At 44.0% G+C, this 18,769-nt stretch overlaps 1 protein-coding gene across 2 annotated transcripts in view; it reads right to left on the bottom strand.

The window, feature by feature from the left end:
* Positions 1–18,494, bottom strand: part of LDLR (low density lipoprotein receptor) — a 31,349-nt gene extending 12,855 nt beyond the window's left edge. Inside the window, exons 1-11 of one of the 2 annotated variants that reach the window (XM_053297083.1) lie at positions 18,192–18,494; positions 10,869–10,991; positions 9,028–9,150; positions 7,307–7,684; positions 6,158–6,280; positions 5,286–5,408; positions 3,940–4,059; positions 3,116–3,241; positions 1,939–2,110; positions 821–1,048; positions 130–248 (exon numbers count right to left, since the gene is read on the bottom strand). In XM_053297083.1, the coding sequence (XP_053153058.1) occupies positions 130–248; positions 821–1,048; positions 1,939–2,110; positions 3,116–3,241; positions 3,940–4,059; positions 5,286–5,408; positions 6,158–6,280; positions 7,307–7,684; positions 9,028–9,150; positions 10,869–10,991; positions 18,192–18,267 (1,711 nt within the window). In that variant the 5' untranslated portion in view covers positions 18,268–18,494. Of the gene's footprint in view, positions 1–129; positions 249–820; positions 1,049–1,938; positions 2,111–3,115; positions 3,242–3,939; positions 4,060–5,285; positions 5,409–6,157; positions 6,281–7,306; positions 7,685–9,027; positions 9,151–10,868; positions 10,992–16,129; positions 16,398–18,191 lie in introns of those variants that run through there. The other variant, XM_053297084.1, reaches the window with a different exon arrangement.
* Positions 18,495–18,769: the final 275 nt, after the last annotated feature.

Here is an 18,769-nt window from a genome sequence, read left to right as displayed (position 1 = left end):
GCAGCCTCGAAGCAACAGAAAGCTCAGCCTCAAACCCTACAGCTGATCATCTCTTTTGGGGAACATATCCAACCTATCTTCCTCTGTGCTGTTCTTGTTACGGTCTCTCCTCACCAACGCAAGACGTACCTAGTGTTATTCCATTAGGCCACAGAATGCCTTCCTTCACCAAGGGGAATGTGTCAACTCCATTCAGACCACTTTTGGCAATTTTAGCAACGATGCCCCAGTCAGTCCAGTACATAAATCTAACATGAGCACAAAGGTGGGGAGAAGGGAATACTACATAAAACACATCGAATTATAACTTGTACAAAGCTACAAAATCTTCCATTATCCTTGTGGAATCACCCCAATCCCTTTCCCAACAGACATCACACCCACCAAGCCTCTCTGCTTCTCCTGGTGGTATTCCATGTCACACTTTTCTAAATTCATGGAATTTTAAGAAAACACAGCAGCTAGAACTGATTGTTTTCCTCCTCCTCCTTTGGAAAAGGAGGAACAGAGGCACACAAATACTTAAGAATGCCCTAGAGAAGAGGTTCCCAATCTTGGGTCCCTAATGCTGCCATTGTGGCTGGAGAAGATGGGAGTTGTAGTCCAGTAACAGTAGAGACCCAAGGTTGGGAACCCCTTCTCTAGGGCATTTGTCAGGTGCCACCAGAATAATTCTGGTAGCCAATCCTCCAGAAGCCAGCCTCCTCATCACATACACTTCGTTACCCCTCTTCCTAGGGCATGTCCCCACAGAAACAGAGTCCAGTTTCCCACAGATTCAGAATAGCTTCTGTCGGATGAGTCAAAGGCAGATTCATACCCATGAACGGGATCCACCACAATGGAACGGGGCTTGGCACCCACTTCCTTGATCAGAGTCTTCCGTTTCAAGCCTTCGCTGCTGGCCACAGAGATCGTGCTCAGGCCAGCATCGGTCCAGTAGATGTTGCTGTGCACCCAGTCAACAGCTATGCCTTCTGGATATCTGATGCCACTGCTGATCACGGTGGAGTGGTGGGAGTGATTGTCAGCCTTGTCTATTGGGGTGCTGTGTGCAAAACAAGAAGTATAAACAACAGAAACCCTATTGCCGTGAAGGAGGATTGCTGTGCTTTCCATGTTGCACCTCTGATTGCCAACAGCATTTTGCACCCATCTCCAACTGTGAGCCATAGAAACAGCTACTACTGAGCCCTGCCAACTTTAAGGTGCCAGACAACTTGGCAGAAGCCGGAGTTTCTGCAACTGATTTATTGTGCAAGTGGGTTGGCAATGGCAACTCTTTCACTACTAGTCAATTTCTGGTGCTTTTTTATAACACCCCCTCTGCAGACCTGACACAGGTCCCCAATATATATTTCCATTGTATAGACGGAAACTGAAGCCAAGAGGTGAAAACTTGGTACAGGCCTGCCCAAGTGTTTGGGTGTGTGTTTACAGTGCTGAAGGCATGCGTGCGCTCTCTCTCTCTTTCTGTAGTTGTTCTATGGGCAACACATTGTTTATTTTTACATTTATATCCCACTCTTCTGCCAAGAAGCCCAGAGCCCTGTAAATGGTTATGTTTATCCTTGCAACCACCCCAAGGAGGTAGATAAAGCAGAGAGATAAGTAACACCCAGAGTCACCCAATGAGTTTCATGGCTGAATGGGGAGTTGAACTCTGGTCTCCCCGGTCCTAGTCCAACACTCCAACCACTACACCACACTGGCTATCACATGCCACATATGCTATGCATATATCACATGTATCCTCTTGTGCATTGGACTGCAGTTTTCCAAAACCAATGATCTATCCATCAAACCACTTTGGGCACTGTTGGGTCACTCCCTCTCTCAGCACATAAATATGGTTCTACAGCCAGCCCTCAAAAAGGGTTACTCACTAGCTCTACCTGTATAACAAAGACAGCACATACAAAGCAACTTTTTTTTTACCTGTATATTTTTTTCTGAGACATGTCAGACCAGTAGATTCTGTTGTTGGCAATTTCCATATCCAAGGCCACTGCATCTTTGAGATGGGGGATCAGACTGGTGTACTCGCTGCGGTCTAGAGTCATCTTCCTGACCTCATGGCGATTAGTGAAGAAGAGGTATGCAACCGTGCCTGGCAAAGGGGCAAGACAAGTAACACTGGGACCTCTAGGGCCTTTAAACAGGTTCCCCCAGATTCCAGAAAGAAAAAGTGGGGTTCAGATCAAGGGCTCCAACAGGAACAATTACAATCCAAACTGGACATTCCCATAGTCCAAGTCTAAGGTCTATAAGTCACAGTTGGCCAACTCCAAATCCAAGATCTAGTGTAGACCCAAATAAATAGGACCCCCCCCCCCCCGCTAAAAGGTTACACAGGAAAGGTATAGGAAGGGTAGAAGCTTCAGTGGAGAATGTAACTGCATGTAGCAAAACCATCATTTGGACCATGGACGGTGTATCCATAAGGAGGGAAAGAAGGTTCAACACGGTGCCTGCAAAGCCTCAAGCTATTGCTTCAGAAAATTGGGCTATAATCTCAGAAAGAACATCTGAGGCACTAGGGCCACCTGCTGTGGAGATCTGTTGGTTTACACTCACTGAGGAGGGCATGGGATTCTGTACTGTGACATTCAAAATCTTCCTGGCCTCAAGAATGACTGAGCCAAACACATCAAAGTGTGCAAGGCTTCATGATGAGAATATTTATTCACTTGCTATCTTTAACACAAAAGCTGATTTTATTCCAATAGGCATGTTGCAGAAGAAAGGGAGAGGAAAATAATTAAACAGTATTAACGCTTATGTAAATAGAAGGAGGAACCCCTGAAGCAAGCTGCTTGGTGTATGCATTTTCAGGGACAAGAAAGCTGCTGCAGTTACTCTAACACTGAAGGAGAACAGTGAAACCCTCCCTCTCCATTTTGTGCCGTGTGCATGGCACTGCCAGGCAGATTACTCCATTTGCAATTGTTCTAACGTTTTGCTACCCAGTTTGTGGGAAGAGCAAAGACTTTATGTAAAAGAGATTTATGACACCAAAGGCTGTGTAGTGGTTCTCCATTATGGGGCAGTCACCGGGGCCTTGGCTGCTCCAAATTGTTCCAGCAGCACAACAAAATAAAACATATAGGCTTACCAATTGCTTTGCAGCTCCCGGTGGTAGGGTTGATCTGAAAGCCTTCATTGCATTCACACTTATAGCTTCCTACCAAATTCACACAAATTTGGCTACAGGCATCAGGGTCGAAACACTCATTGATATCTGAAAATCCAAGATGACATTTCTAAGTGCCAAATGAAATCTGGTTTTGCTACAATTATAGCTTGCCTTTTTGGTCAGACAGATCTGCCTATTGTGACTATCCAAGATATTTTACAACATCCTCCCCTACCCAGAGATAACCTGTATGTTTTTCATCCATTAAGTCCTAGACATTCTTGCACTCTCATTACCAGATAGGAGTGTGTGTCCAGGAATCTCTTAACTGCCAGGGCTTTTGCTAGCAGAAAGGGTGGAAAAGGGGACGTGAAGGACCATGAGCAAAAAATTTCAAGTGAAGCACTGCCTTTTTATTCTTTCTGCTGGACTTCCAGCAAATGATGTTCTTTTCATCTGCTAATGAATCAATTCACCTTGAAATTAAATATGCCATGTCAGAGCCTGTGAAGACATACACTCTTAGACATAATGGGCATGATTAATCATGACTAAGCTAGTCGTGATTAAGTCCCTCTGAAGTTTAGTCAGGGCTAACTTGTCTCATTGGTATCAGTGCTCAGTCATGATATTATATGGAATATCCCAGTGCTGAATATTTTAGGAGGTCACCCATTCCTCCATATGCTCCTCCCCAATACCAGAGCTGTCTTTTTCTTCTAAACAATTTTCACAACCATGGAGGGAATTAGGTTGGACTTGTGCTTCAGTGCACAGAAACAGAGAGCGTGCCTACTATTTACCTTCACATCTTCTCTGGTCAATCAGCTGGAATCCCTCAGGACATAAACATTCATATCCAATTTTGAGATCATTGCATATGTGGGAGCAGCCACCATTGTTGGCCAAACATTCATTTGTTCCTTAAAGGAGACAAGAGAGCATCTCATGATTCTACTGTTCAAGCAATCACAAGCATTTCTGATTTTAAGATAAGCTATTCCAGGGGTTCCCAACCTTAGGTCCCCAGATAATGTTGGACTACAACTCCCATCATCCCTTTGGCCACTGTGGTTGGGATGTAGTCTAACATATGGGAAGTCAAGGAAAGAAACCCAAGAGATCCTATACCTGCCTTTTTAAAAAACAAAATGTTTAGTCTAAGAATGTACTATATTTACACAAATCCCTCCAATCACTGAGCAATTACAGAAAGCAGAGAGTGTTAGTGTACCACAGTAACTAAGAACAAGCTGTGATCCACAGTGCCTCCAGTTCAAATTCCACCTTTGCCATGAGCTTGCTTGATGGCAATTGGTAAATGGGGTAGTGTTGGTCTACTTTACAGAGCTGTTGTAAGAATTAGTGAGATGTTGTATGCAGAGCTTTACACACCTGAAGAACACTGCTTAAGTTTTATTCTGCTCTCTTAGAAAACTACTTTGTTTTTCTTCACTTGCTACTATCCCTTCCAATTTGCATGAATTTTCCCCTTTCTGCTCAGCTAGAGAGTAGCTTTCTGCTTACTGCAGAGAGTAAGGAGTGCCAATTTTTGCTCCAGAAACCACAAGTTACTTGGATTGCCAAAATTAGCTGCACACTTCTTTCAACTGGAGGTTTCCCTGTAGAACTGCAAGATCTTTCAGCAGATTTAACTGCTAATGGAGAGAATATACACTATGGTAGCTGTAGTGCTTGCAGCAAAGTGTTAATGGATCAACACTCTTAGGGCATCAAGTTCCAGAGGATTTCCATTACCAGCTGGATTTGAACCCAATACTTCCATTCTCAAGCTCATTCTCTTCTCTACTGTGCTACAACCCTGCTGTTGTTCCCATGATAATTTATTTGGAGTAAGAAGCCTCTGATGTTGTCCAAGGGCTTTGATTATCCTCACTCACAGCAACTTCAAATTCATCTCTTTAGACTATAAATGAACTCAGCTCAACCTTTATTTATCCAGGATAACTGACCTGTGCAGCCCCTTGGGAAGGTAGGCTTCTCTTGTAACTTATTACTGCATCAAAGAACCCAGTGCATCATTCAGTCACAGCCCCTTGAAGTACAGTGGTAGTGAGTTACTCTAGCTAGCAAGTTCAGAATTCAGACAGACAGACAGACAGACAATATTAGAGAATTAAATTCTTACGGCATTCCTTGAGGGGCTCGTCTGACCAGTCCCCACAGTCTTTCCTGCTGTTGCAGACCTTGTCCATAGTGATACATTCTCCAGAACGGCACTTAAATATATTTGATCCTTTGCAGGTTGTCACTGTTACAAATGCAAAAATAAAAGATACAAAATAAATCACATCATTTTCCTTTTGACCAGTTTCCTATTCCACTGTTTTGGCTGCTAAGTGGCCAGATATGGGCTGACACACAAGAAGCATTTAATCCACTGGCAAAAGATTTCTCTTCTCTGGCAGGCTTTGACCACAGCCCCAAGGGTCATCCAGTGGACTTTCACCCCAACATGCCACATGCATCTGATTGCCTGCCAGTCCAAGAATTTACACTAGACCACAAAGGTACCAAGTGACCCCTGCTAACTTGGCAAGAGGCACCTTTAACCATGGTGATTCTCTTTATTTAGCAGGGGGAGAGTAACTGGTCCTATCCACCCCCAGCACAGTACCCCTCCACAGTGACTGTTGCTGGTATCTATCCTATGTTTCTTTTTAGAATGTGAGCCCTTTGGGGACAGCGTTCCATCTTATGTATTTATTATTTCTCTGTGTAAACCGCACTGAGCCATTTTTGGAAGGGCAGTATAGCTGAGCCATTTTTGAAAGGGCAGTATAGAAATCCAATCATCATCATCATCATCCAACTACAAAACACAACTTTACTGGGAACAGCGTATATTTTGCAACAATATATATAATAACAACAATATTGATAATAAAATTCAGACATCCCAGGTCCTTGGGAAGGACTCGATGTCTGGATAAAACAAACCAGTCAATGACACCTGTCTGACTATGTAAACAAGAAATGATAATACCATGTGATGCTCACCATTGACACAGCCAATCTCATCACTCATGTCTTTGCAGTCATCTTCCATGTTGCACTGCAGGCTTCCATGGATGCATGTACCATCGTTACACTGGAATTCATCTGGGCGGCATGTGGGTTTCGCTAGACAGAAAGTAGACAATTTTAGAGCCACCACCACTATACTGAAGACTTTCCACTCAAAGGCTTAACTCCAGCATGACTCATAATAGGAGTACTACAGGCTCTAGCTGGGGGGGAGACAGAGTAACTGTACCACTCATGGCATGAACCAACACTCTCTGTTCTACAGAACAAATACTGACCTCTCTTACAGAATTGCTGTAAGGATCAGAACAAGTTATTGTATAGCACGGGTTCCCAGTCTATGGTACTCCAGATGCTGCTGGACTACAACTCCCATCACCCCAGCTACAATTTTTTGTGGCTGGGGATGATGGGAGTTGTAGTTCAGCAACATCTGGAGTACCACAGGTTGGGAACCCCTGCTGCATAGGATGTGCTCAAAAGCATATATATCCTTCTGCCCTGAGCTGCACATCTTGTATGCAAGAGATCTCTGCCCAGTTCCTACCTATACTTTTCATGAAGAAGATTCTGCAACTCCATTCTAGGCAATTTTATACCTTACATTTTGTTTCAAGAAGCGTTGCTCTACAAAAACCAGTTTTTAGCCTACTTTCCAATAGGTTTATGAGATCACGCAGCGTTGTGGGTTGTGTGTGTGTGTGTTGGGCAGGGGGGAGACAGCAGCTGCAGAGGAAGTGAGCAGCAGTAAGGGATCCCTGCATGGGGGGCTTGGGGGAGTGTGCATGTGCAGCTGTGCACCTTAGAGGGAACAGTGCATGACACACAGTGACATCCACCCCGATCCAGGATGGCGGACCCATGAACATTTGAGACGCAAGAGATCTAACTTGTGGACCTTGATTTGCACCAAATTTAGTCCAGACTCCAAAGGGAGAGACAGTGAAAGGAAAGTAGGATGATTAGTTCTTACTAGAACTTGTTGTTTCAATACATTTGCCTTCAAGAGAGCAGCACAATTCACCACACTCCTGGGAGCTTTAAGTTGGAAGCCAGACACATCCATTCATAACCTCCCCAAAAGGCACACAGGCCCATCACTGTACCCTTCTTTGAACTTACCACAGTTTGCCTCATCAGACTTGTCTTTGCAGTCAAAGCCACCATCACACTGCCAGCGCTGATGGATGCACTCGCCACTCCCACATTGGAACTCCAGTGATGAGCAAGGATTGGCTTTGGAGGCTTCCCATTTTGCCCCACAGTACACCGGTGACTCATCTGACCCATCCTTACAGTCTTCATCATTGTCGCAGAGCCAGAGCTTGGGAATACACTCCGAGCTGTTGCAGTGGAACATTTCAGGGTTGCAGGTTAGGGCAGGGCAGTTCTCTTCATCGCTCTTATCCTCACAATCATTATCTTCATCACAGACAAAATCCCAGACAACACAGTTTCCATTTTTGCACTGGAACTCATTGTCAGCACAGCGTTTAGGGGCTATAAGATTAGAGAACAAGAATAAGCATGTGAAATACAGTACAGCGTATTACAGTTTTTAAAAATCTAGGATCAGTGTAGAAATAGAATCTTGTGGCACAAGCAGCAACAGATCCTTGCCTCAAAGAGCGTACAATTTACATTTAGACGAAGCAACAGATGGAGAGGCAAACCTGTCGAGGGCTTTCTAATGTCTAATTATATGCCATTACATGCATTGCATTTCAGTTGCGGCTGAGGACTGAGGTGTCAATCCAAAGGCTTAACAGAAGTTGGTCTTTGAGGTGTGGCTTGGAAGAAGAGAACCAGTGTCCCTGCTCCTTTTGTGGATACAGTTGGTCTCCACACAGGGGTGGTACCTGATCAGTGCCTTTCACAGGTTTAGTTTCTATACAAGTCAACAAACAAATGGATTTCTCAAAACCTTCCTTTGGTAGTTTTTCCTGGTTTCATAAATAAATGCCAGAATAAGGGAGCCTGGATGTAACATCCTTTGTTCAAGTGATAAATCTGACTATCATGGATCCCAAATCAACTTTGAATCAATTGGACTTCCACCCGTCTCTATTGTGCTGCCAACTAGGACCTCACTGCTGCTACACTATCGTTATTGGTTCCCTCCATATCAGAAAAAATTATCACTGATCTTTTAAAATCAATTGTGTGAAGACCATGCTGGTCTCTTTGCCCCTAGAAAGCTAACAAGCAGTTAGACTTTTAGGTAAAGACATTAGAACTGGTGGGGTTATGTCTTATGTGTTATGAATTATTATTATTTTTACATTTATATCCCGCTCTTCCTCCAAGGAGCCCAGAGCAGTGTACTACATACTTGAGTTTCTCTTTCACAACAACCCTGTGAAGTAGGTTAGGCTGAGAGAGAAGTGACTGGTCCAGAGTCACCCAGCTAGTTTCATGGCCGAATGGGGATTTGAACTTGGGTCTCCCCGGTCCTAGTCCAGCACTCTAACCACTACACCACGCTGGCTCTCTAGTTAAATTAAAAACTAGTGAGCTCTTTAAAGGCAAAGCAAGCCTGAAAACAAGGCACTTCTGGAGGCATGGAATGGAAGGAATAAATGCCTTCACATAGCCAGCCTCATGGGATGCCCCAATAAAAGGAATCTCTGGGCTGTTGATTCAGTTACAGTTTATTTGTTCTTACACAGTGTTGCTGAACAAGGACCTCAGATTTCACAGTGCTGCTACATCACTTGGCCTTTAGACATGCAAGCCTGGCCTGAATGAAGGCAGCACAGAGCAGCAGAACCCAGGAGCCTGGTCCCATCTACACATTTTAGGGTTCAGTAAACTCTATTACTAGCACAGAAGCCCACACTTACGGCAGTTCTCTTCATCGGAGCCATTTTCACAATCCGTTTTCAAGTCGCACCGCCAGGACATATCAATGCAACGATTAATACGGCCACCGCAGCTGAACTGCCTTGGCTCACAAGTCACAGATTCTGAAAGACACATGAAATTGCTACTTCAACATCAGATTATTATGCCATGCATGTTTATCCTTTACTGCTTGGCCCCGTGGCCACTGGCCTGTGGGGTCCTGCAGGGTTCAGTTTTGTCCCCCATGCTGTTTAGCATCTACATGAAGCCGCTGGGAGAGGTCATCCAGAGACTTGGACTGAGTTGTCAACAATATGCAGAAGACACTCAGCTATCTCTCTCCTTGTCACCTGATCCTAGGGAGGTGGTGGATGTCCTGAATCCGGGATTGGTGGCTGTGATGGGTTGGATGTGGGCTAATAAACTGAGACTGAATCCAGACAAGTCAGAGGTAATGTTGGTCAGTAGGAGAGCCAGTCGGGATGAGGTGATTCTACCTGTTCTAGATGGCGTTGCACTCCCCTTGAAGGAGCAAGTACACGGCTTGGGGTATTATTGGACCTGGCTCTGCTTTTGGAATCTCAGGTGGAGGTGGTGGCCATGGGTGCCTTTGCACGGCTTCAGCTAGTGCGCCAGCTGCGTCCCTTTCTTGAGAAGGCAGATCTGGCCACAGTTACTCATGCATTAGTCATGTCACAGCTGGATTACTGTAACACGTTCTACATGGGGCTGCCCTTGAAGAATAACCAGAAACTGCAGCTTGTGCAAAATGCGGCAGCTAGGGTTCTATCTGGAGCTGCCCAGTGTGATCATATCACACCTATTTTGAAAGAGCTGCACTGGTTACCTGTGTGTTTCTGGGTCCAATTCAAGGTGCTGGTTTAAACCTTTAAATCCCTTAACATTTTGGGCCTGGGATACTTGAGGGACCACCTACTCCCAAGGGTTGCTGCCAACTCCCAAGAGGGTTGATTTTGAGGGGTTCAGCAGGGCAATGTTTCAAACATTCAACTGATGGGGAAATTTAGTTTAGGTCACTATATGCAGCCCAGGCCCCCACTGAAGAGGAACTGCTACCCCTTCAAGTACTTTGCACATGTGAATTAGGACCAAGTCAAAGAGCAATGGCAAAGGGGTGGGCAAGTTAGCTTGAAAATCATGGTGAGCAAATAATTCTGCTGGGCAAGTATGGGAAGTAGTTCTGGCCATTCTTACCATGCCAGAGGTATGATATGCAAGACATTGGTTGTGTAATGAAAAGTTGTTCAAACTGTCTCGCACTAACCATTTCTTGCCAACATCACATCGATCTCAAAGTCACATCAGTGTTCCAAGGGATATCGCATTTGCCTAGGGCTCAAACCACTATTCTGTCACCCGGGAAATTAGATATTCTGCTGCAATTGCTATGTACAATGCAGTTACAGGAATGGCTGTTGTGCATGATGTTCTGCTTGGCACTAGCTCCAACCCCATGTTGCAACAAAATCTTTTTTAGATCTTAGAATTTGCAGGCACTCTCCGGCCTCACTAACATGGGGCAATGTTGACAAGCAGCATCTCAAGGCTTTGCTTTGGGTTGTTCTGTTTCACTGGGCAGCAAGCTCCTCTTGTTCCCCAAACCACGGTTTCCTCTGTAACAAGGCCTGCCCCTCCTCAGTCTCTTAAGCCAGAGGGATTGGTAGGAGATCACACAAGGAAAGTACGCAGTGGGGGCTATGCCAATCAGCCCCTGGAGAGTATTCTTGCACACATCTTGCAGGCGTCTCACTCACGTACACATTCTTTGACAAGGAGTGGGGGCAGGGGAAGAGAATAAGAAAAAGCCAAAGAAACTTACTGCAGGCATCTTGGGATTCGTCAGAGCCATCACGGCACTCAGCTTTGCCATCACAAATCCATTTGTAAGGAATGCATTCTCCATTCCCACATTGAAACTCATTCCTTCTGCATTTATCTACACCTGCAGGACAGAAAGGGCTACACCATTAGCTACTCAAAAAGGGGACAAAGCCCATTGCCTCCTCATGCCCTGCTAGCCTTAATGCTGGAAACAGAGGCTTCAAATTACAAGAGACTTAGGCAATAAACTAGCACCTTTGGTTAGGGCAAGTTTCATTTCATGAATATTTATAATAACTACAAGCATCATCTTAGAAGAGGCATTCTTCCTTCACTTGCACACAAAATGGAAGGCCTCTTCTAAGATCATGTCTGCCTGTGACATATGTAGTATCATCTAGAAACCAAGGACAATTAGGAACATAGGAAGCTGCCATATACTGAGTCAGGACATTGGTCCATCTAGCTCAGTACTGTCTACACAGACTGGCAGTGGTTTCTCCAAGGTTGCAGGCAGGGAACTTGGAACCTGTATGCTCTTCCCAGGGCAGCTCCATCCCCCTAGGGGAAGATCTTGCAGTGCTCACACATGTAGTCTCCCATTCACATGCCAGCAGGGTGGACCAAGTCATCAAAGATGTCTTTGATCAGGTGACAGTCCTAAACTCAGGAAACAAGTCTACATTCTTCAGAAACCAAGAAATGGAGAACATTTTTAATTTGATATATCCTCCCCACAGCACAGGAAAGTATGGACTGCAAGCACATTTCAGCTGCCTCACAGAATTCCAATGCACTGCTGTTCAACAAAGAAGGGAGGCGAATTTCCCAGGTTATCGTCATTGTCGGCCATAGGAAGAAGAAGTAGATTCATACCACTGGCTCCTTCTACTCTCAATCCTACTATTAGCATAATTGATTGAAGGATGGGAGGGGCTCAATACATTGTAGTCTCATTATTTGCTCAACTCAATTTAGCAAACAGTTCTCCCCATCAGGAGATTTCACCATGGTGACATAACATAAAAAGACAAACAAGGATATCCTTTCCTATTACCAGCACATACAACCATAGAGTGACACACCCAGCATCTCCCCTTTTGCACACCCTAATGGAAACAGAGGGCCCTGAAACTGGAGAATGATTTCACAGAGTGGAGTTTTGCCTCATGAAGGAAGTACAGAAAGTGAAATAAAAAACAAATATTCAATGTAATAGCAGCAATAAAGAGATGTACAACTGAACAATAAATAAATGTAGGAAAAGAGGGAGCTGACAGAAGAAAGCCTGGCACTGTCAAGTAGAAGGTCCATCAATAAAAGATAAAAATGTGCATCAAGAGAAGTTCAGTTAAAGCCTGCACACACTTGTTATTCATTCATCTCAGGGAAAGGTCCCCAAATGGCCAGTGACTGCAGTCTACCAGGCTTCCACTCTCTGCCAAAAATACCACTTTGGAGTGTGTCTTCTGCATAAGACCTGCTCAGTCACAGCTGTGGAAACACCATCCCTACTAAATCTCAACACTTGTGTCCCCAAAGTGGCCAACTCATGGTTTTAAATACACGAATAATATAATAAATATATTATTATTATTGGCAACTATGGTAACATAGCTAGCATTGCTAGGTCCAACCAGCGCTTCCTGATGTGCAAGTCTAAGGAGCGGTTTTGGTTAGTCACCTAGGTCAGAGTACTCAAGTTTACCCAGTGGACACCAGTACTAACCTGGCCACCAACAAGCTGTAACTCATCCTTGCCTGCACAGCAAGAGAGTTCTACCTGCAGCACTTAAATACTGCCAACAGTTGGGAATATTTTTGTGATAGTGAGCATGAATTGTCCCCTTTGCTAAGCAGGACCCACCCTGCATTTGGATGGGTGACTACCTGTGAATGCTGTCTGCAGTTAAGGTACTCCCCTTTTGGGTGGGGCCATAGCTCAGCAAAAGAGCACCTGCTTTTCATGCAAAAGGTCCCAGATTCACTCCCTAGCATCTCCAGGTAGGGTTGGGAGAGACTCCTGCCTGAAACCTTTAAGAGTCACTGCTACTCAGACAATAGTGAGCTCGATGGACCAAAGGTCTGAATTGGTATAAGGAAGCTTTCTATGTTCCTGGTTCTGAAACAGGTGATATATGCACCAGTAGTTGTATCACAGCAATCTCACCAAATTTGGACCTATGGATAGATAGATGGGCTTATATTTGAAGTTAAGGGCATTCATTATATTGAAAACAGAACCCTGAATATCACCTGTCCATGTTAGAGGAGGTCAAGGTCAAGGTCAAACACCTCCCCCCCCCATGTCACACTGAAGCCAAATTAGAGAGAAATTCTGATATCACCTCAATAGGTCCTAATTTGAAACAATGTATGAAATCAACCAGAGGATTGCTAAACCACATTTGCAGTGGACAAGAAAATTGTGCCCTACACAGCTCTGTTCCTCTTCCCACACTAAAAGGAGTAAAATAAATTGTACACAATGCACTGGCATCCCCCTCCCCACAATTTTCACAATACACCGACTGCAGAACTCTTTTTAAAATGTGTAACAAGATGTGCACAGGAGTATGGGTAGCAGAACAGGACTGGAGGCCACAAAACACCAATACAAAGCACCTCCCTTCCCCAGGGTTTAGAAACTTATTTTTCCTGAAATGAAAGTCTAAGATTTTCAGGAGTTCAGTAGCATCATGGCATCATGGAATCCAAACAATCCAGCCTATGAGAATATCTGTGTTTACTGAAAGCTGGGCAGAGCTCTTCCAGGATCCAGTAATTAGCAAAATCAACTTCCCCATAACTTACAAAAAATGTGAGCAACACAATTTGAACTGCTTTGGCAAGCAGAAAGGAGAAGCTCAAATCAACACCACAGAGACACAGTGTTGCTTTAATGGTTCCTGGAAGATATGACTACAGTAAACACATCGTTCATAAGAAAAAAACCCTCAAAGGCTAGCTGAATCAAACTAGGTATTTTGAAGATCAGGCAAGTGCAAAAAAGTAATCTTCCACACTAGCTTCGACTTGGGTCCAAGATCCATCATCATAGAATTATTTTTGTAAACTGGGGCATCCCTGTTAATATGCACATTTGCAAAAGGCAACAGATGCTGACGTACAGGTGGTGCAGTGAGGAAATATAGTCTCCTTCTCCTCAGACCCAAGGCAATTGAGTCTACCCTTGAAATATAACTATGGGCCACGTGACAGTTCTAAAAACGGATTTGTTTCCAATTCTGTAACTTTGTGTTTGTTTTGTTACAAAACATCTCTGCTGTATAGACTGGAGACTTTTCATTAAGCAGATTACTGCTGGAATTCTTAGACACTATCAAAAATGCAAGGTTAAGATGCCTTGTGCAGTTAATATGGTCTGCATATATTTAAAAGAGGGTTCAGGGATCATGAACTGGTGCAAAGATTGTCAACATAAATTATTTCACTCTTGAGCTATTATCTCCTCTATATCAGACCATAATATTAACCCAGTTAGAACTGAAATGCTGCTAGTGGCAAGCTGGACTTTGAGGAGTTCAAATCCCACCTCAGCAGGTCACTGAGTCAGCCTCATGTTGCCCTATGCATAATGGGAATAATGCCCTGACTTATGGAGCTGTTTGTGAGGATAAGCAAGATCAGAGTTGAAAACTCCACTGTGCTCTTGCAGCCGGATTCTAGCCATACTTAGTCAAAAGGAACTTCCTGTCACATAAATGAGATAAGGCTTGAATCCTCAGAGTGCTGCTGTTACTACTACTACTACCACCACCACCACCACCAGCTGCTTCATGCAAGTGGCATATGCTGCTGAATCAGAAACGTCTTCCACAAGCATCAGGAGATTCCTTAACTGGAGCGACAACTGTTGCTTAACTGGAACAGCAATTAACTCTGTCCTCCTCTCTCCGCTAATGCCATACCATGAACGTAGCAGCAGAACAGGTTGCTTTAAAAAGAGCCTGGAAAGCTTTGATGCGAGAGGCCATTTTAATGCAGCCACACCTGCACAGAGCAGCAAATTTGCATTGTGCAAACCAACCACATCACAGCATGATATGGGCAAGGCAGATTGATCAGCAAAGCACTCCTTCACATCAGCAGATCCCTCCTTCACAATGAGCTCATTTTCTCCTCTCTACTTACTAGACCCAGTGTCCATTTAAGGGACAGGGGCATTCCTTCTGCTTAAAGGAAGACGTGGTCATTTTTCAAGCACCACTATGACCAAGAACTAAAGCAAGAACACAGAGTTTCATACAGCTTTAAGCTTGTATGGAAAAAAGCACCTGTAAGAAAAGCAAAGTGCCAGCTCAGGAGATGAACACCAGCAGAATTCTTTGTAAGTCATTTCATTCAAAATGAGAGGGAAATTGCGGTTTTGTTTTCACAAGGATTAGTGACCATACTTGCAGCCTGCTGGGTTTAAGACATATGTTTTCAAAACATCATCCAAATCTAAGCATAAATGATGAGAAAGAAACTTATGATTCCATCTTTAGAACTGAATGCAATCATTACCATTTGTAGCACCAAAACAACTGGCGACAAGTTCATAGGTATGGGGAAACTAGCTTGTATTGGACATTAAACAGGTAACTTTTACCTAACAGCAAAGAACATCAAGATCTAAGAGACCTAAAGCCAAAATGTCCCTATAAAACAAACAGTCATTAAGTGTTCCTTTTATGGTACAAGGACCAGACTTATGCATATGCATCCCTCACAGAAACAGCTTCGCATGAAGACCTGTGAAAACAATGTATATCTATGTTGCCATGCCTTGAAGTACTTTATAGCTGAAAGTGAAGCAAAATACAGATTCTGGTACAAATATTTTTCTACCAAGTTGTTCATACATTCCTCAGGAATGCTTACTGCACAGTAACAGTGAACCATTTTGGTCATTTTAAGAGGGACAAACATCAAACAAATCACAGCTGAAGATTAACATTGCTCAGCAGCCTCCTCTTGCAAATATGACTAAAGTTCACTGCACATTATCCCAGCAGAACCTTTAGAGCAAATACCCGAGATACAGTCAAACTTGGAGCTACTGTCCTTCAGAACATTGCTCCTAAAGGGCAGATAAATTAGGCAGGCACAATAGTTTATTAATTAATAACTGCATGATGAGATATGTCACTTAAAAAAACCCGATGTGCAGACAACTTGGCACAAGGTAAGCTTTGGGGGGTGGGTGGGGGGGGGGAAGGGACATACCACTTATCTGGATAATTCCTGCTTTACCTTTGAGTGTGGAGGGAAGCCACTAATTCTTGTTAGCATATTACAGATCTTACATGGTAATGAACCACAAACTAAGAAGTTGTGATCAAGCAAACATCAATAGGAGACGGAAAATTCAGAACTGCTCATTTTGATAATCAATTCTGGGTGCAAGGATAATTGGGAGTTGAAAGATCACAAATCTTTTACTTTCTTTAACAGAAGAAAAAATCCTAAGTCATTCTTTTGCTCTCACATTGAAACATGGACTCAGCAAAGCTACAACACACCAGGAATTTCAGACTAGCAAGGCAAAAATAACTTAGCACACCTTGCTATAGATGTCTTTTATAGCAAGGCTGAGGATGTTCGACACCCATTGGCCGACACAAAGGGAGTAGCAGATGGTCCGTTTCCTCCACAAGCCAATAGACAGGCGAAGTGTGTAGGGGAAGGAAACTATTGGCTAAGGCCAGAGCTGTGGTTGGTTGAATTCTGTGTCATCAGGAGGAAATAGGCTCTCATCTGAAGCACCCCACCCAACAAACATGCTCCCTGCCTGTCCCGCCTTTAAATCCCTGCCCCTTACACTTATGTAGTAGCTGCAGATTTCAAAGAGTAGTAATAGCAAGGTTATGTGTTCCAAAACATGTACTCCTTTTAAAAAAAGCAGCATGTGGTTATTCTTTCGCCTAAGAGCCACAAATATACTCGATTCATCCCACCATTTACCAAGTATCCAGTTAGAAATATAAAACAAAACCATGATTAAGATAGAAACATGGGAGGGAAAGTTTTTAATTCTCTGCTAACAAACTCACCATAATTCTCCCTACAATTGCTAGCAAGGGAACATGGGGTTGGTGTCACCTCAATTAAAGGACGCCTTCTTGGACCAGAATGAAGGCATCCCATACCAGTTCCAATAAACAACTTTCTCCCAAAAGAGTTGTGTGTGCAGAGTCCAGTCCTAGCTTTCCTAATTAGAACTTTGTCTTAAACATTTTTAATGAAAACCCTCCCAGATTAGGACATTAAATGTTTTCCCCACAATGAGAAGTATGTTCCCCTCCTCATAAGTAACCCTTGAAGCAAAAGGCAATCTATATATTCTTTATAGTTAGGATTTGTGTTCTTTAAAAGAAAAATAAAGGGCAAAATAATCCCCTAGGATCCCATCTGCAATCAATTAGGGCTTCAATCTACTCCAGGGAAGTCTACTCATTAAGAGAATAAAGGAAGGAAGGCAGCTGCTAAGTCAACCCCTGGGGGGAGAGAGAGCAATCTTCTGCATATCCCCAGGTTAAGGTTGCCATTCTGAAAACATTTAAGAAAGTTTAGGAGGCTTGTTCTGAAGGACGGACCAGGGAGATTAAAGACATAGTCAAGTCATAATCGAATGGGAGGGACGGGCGAGTGTGCTCATTTCTAGCAATTCTAATTAGACAAGGAAGCCCTGCCCTGAATGATACATCAAAGGGCAATTACATTCCGGTGGATAAGGGGAAAGAATGGAACGTCGATCTTTTTTGAATTCCAGAGTTGGATAGACACCCCCATTACTGCAGAAAGGGGTAAAAAATGGAGAGAGAAGAAACGAAGAATAGAAATAAGGAAAACGGGGTTGCAGTCCAAAGCACTCCGTGGGACCTAGAGTAAGACTATTTCGGAACGCGCTACCCAATCCACCGCCCAATCTCCACTAAGGTATACTTATTAATGGGCTTAGGAAAAAGATTATAGTTGCTAGATTAAAACTTCGCTCCTGCCAGGATTTGAGGTGGCGGAGCGCAAATGCCCATTGCACTCTTTTCCTGGAAGAAGCGAGTATCTCATGGAACGGGGGGTACCACAAACGGGATGCTGACATACAAGGGCAGACCGTGCGGCTTTCCCAGACTGGGGACCCAGAGGATCTTGAAAGATACAGACTGAGCCCACACTACCCTTTCTGTCTTTGGGCCTTTAACTGTAAATACAGCTTTCGTTAGGTGCGCGCTTTCTTACTACCAGCTTTCTCTCGAACCGCAGCATCCAATGCGTTTCCAAAATATGAGACCAAACATTCTTATTCCGTCCTTACCGTTTCCCGAAATCTGGCTGAGGATGCTGAACATCAGCGAAACCAGGAAAGCTGTTTCCAATCGACCTGGGATCATGATTTGCTTGCAGTCACCTTTTCCTCTGCTCCTTTCACGCCTTGTTTCCCACTGGAAAGCCCCCAAAGACCCGTGCAGAGAGACACAAAGTCAAGAAAGAGGTGGGTCATCCAACACCGAGCACTCCTGCCTGCTTCTCAAATGCACGCGGCAACCACCACCAGCCCTAATTTGCACAATTTTTTTCGCGCTCCTCCTCATGGCGAGGGGAGGGGAGGGACTTCCAATGGGGTGATTTTCAAATCTCCCCGAATCATAGCGAAGAGGAGGAGGAGCTCCCAAACGCACGATGTGACGTAAGCATATTAACCCTTCGAAAGCTTATTCGATTCCACCCCATCCTTTCTTCAAGGTATGCACTTTGCTCTGCGCCGAACCATTACCATACGTGTAGCTGCCTGCGCTGGGTGTGTGTGTGAGGTCATTCATCTTTCGTTCCCCTGGTGTGTGTGCTTGGTTCTTGTTATGCTCACCATTATCTCTGCAGGCAAAAACCATTTCT

The sequence above is a fragment of the Hemicordylus capensis genome, chromosome 2 (assembly GCF_027244095.1).
Source record: "Hemicordylus capensis ecotype Gifberg chromosome 2, rHemCap1.1.pri, whole genome shotgun sequence".
Lineage (NCBI taxonomy): Eukaryota > Metazoa > Chordata > Lepidosauria > Squamata > Cordylidae > Hemicordylus > Hemicordylus capensis.
This window is presented reverse-complemented; position numbering and strand designations above follow the sequence as displayed.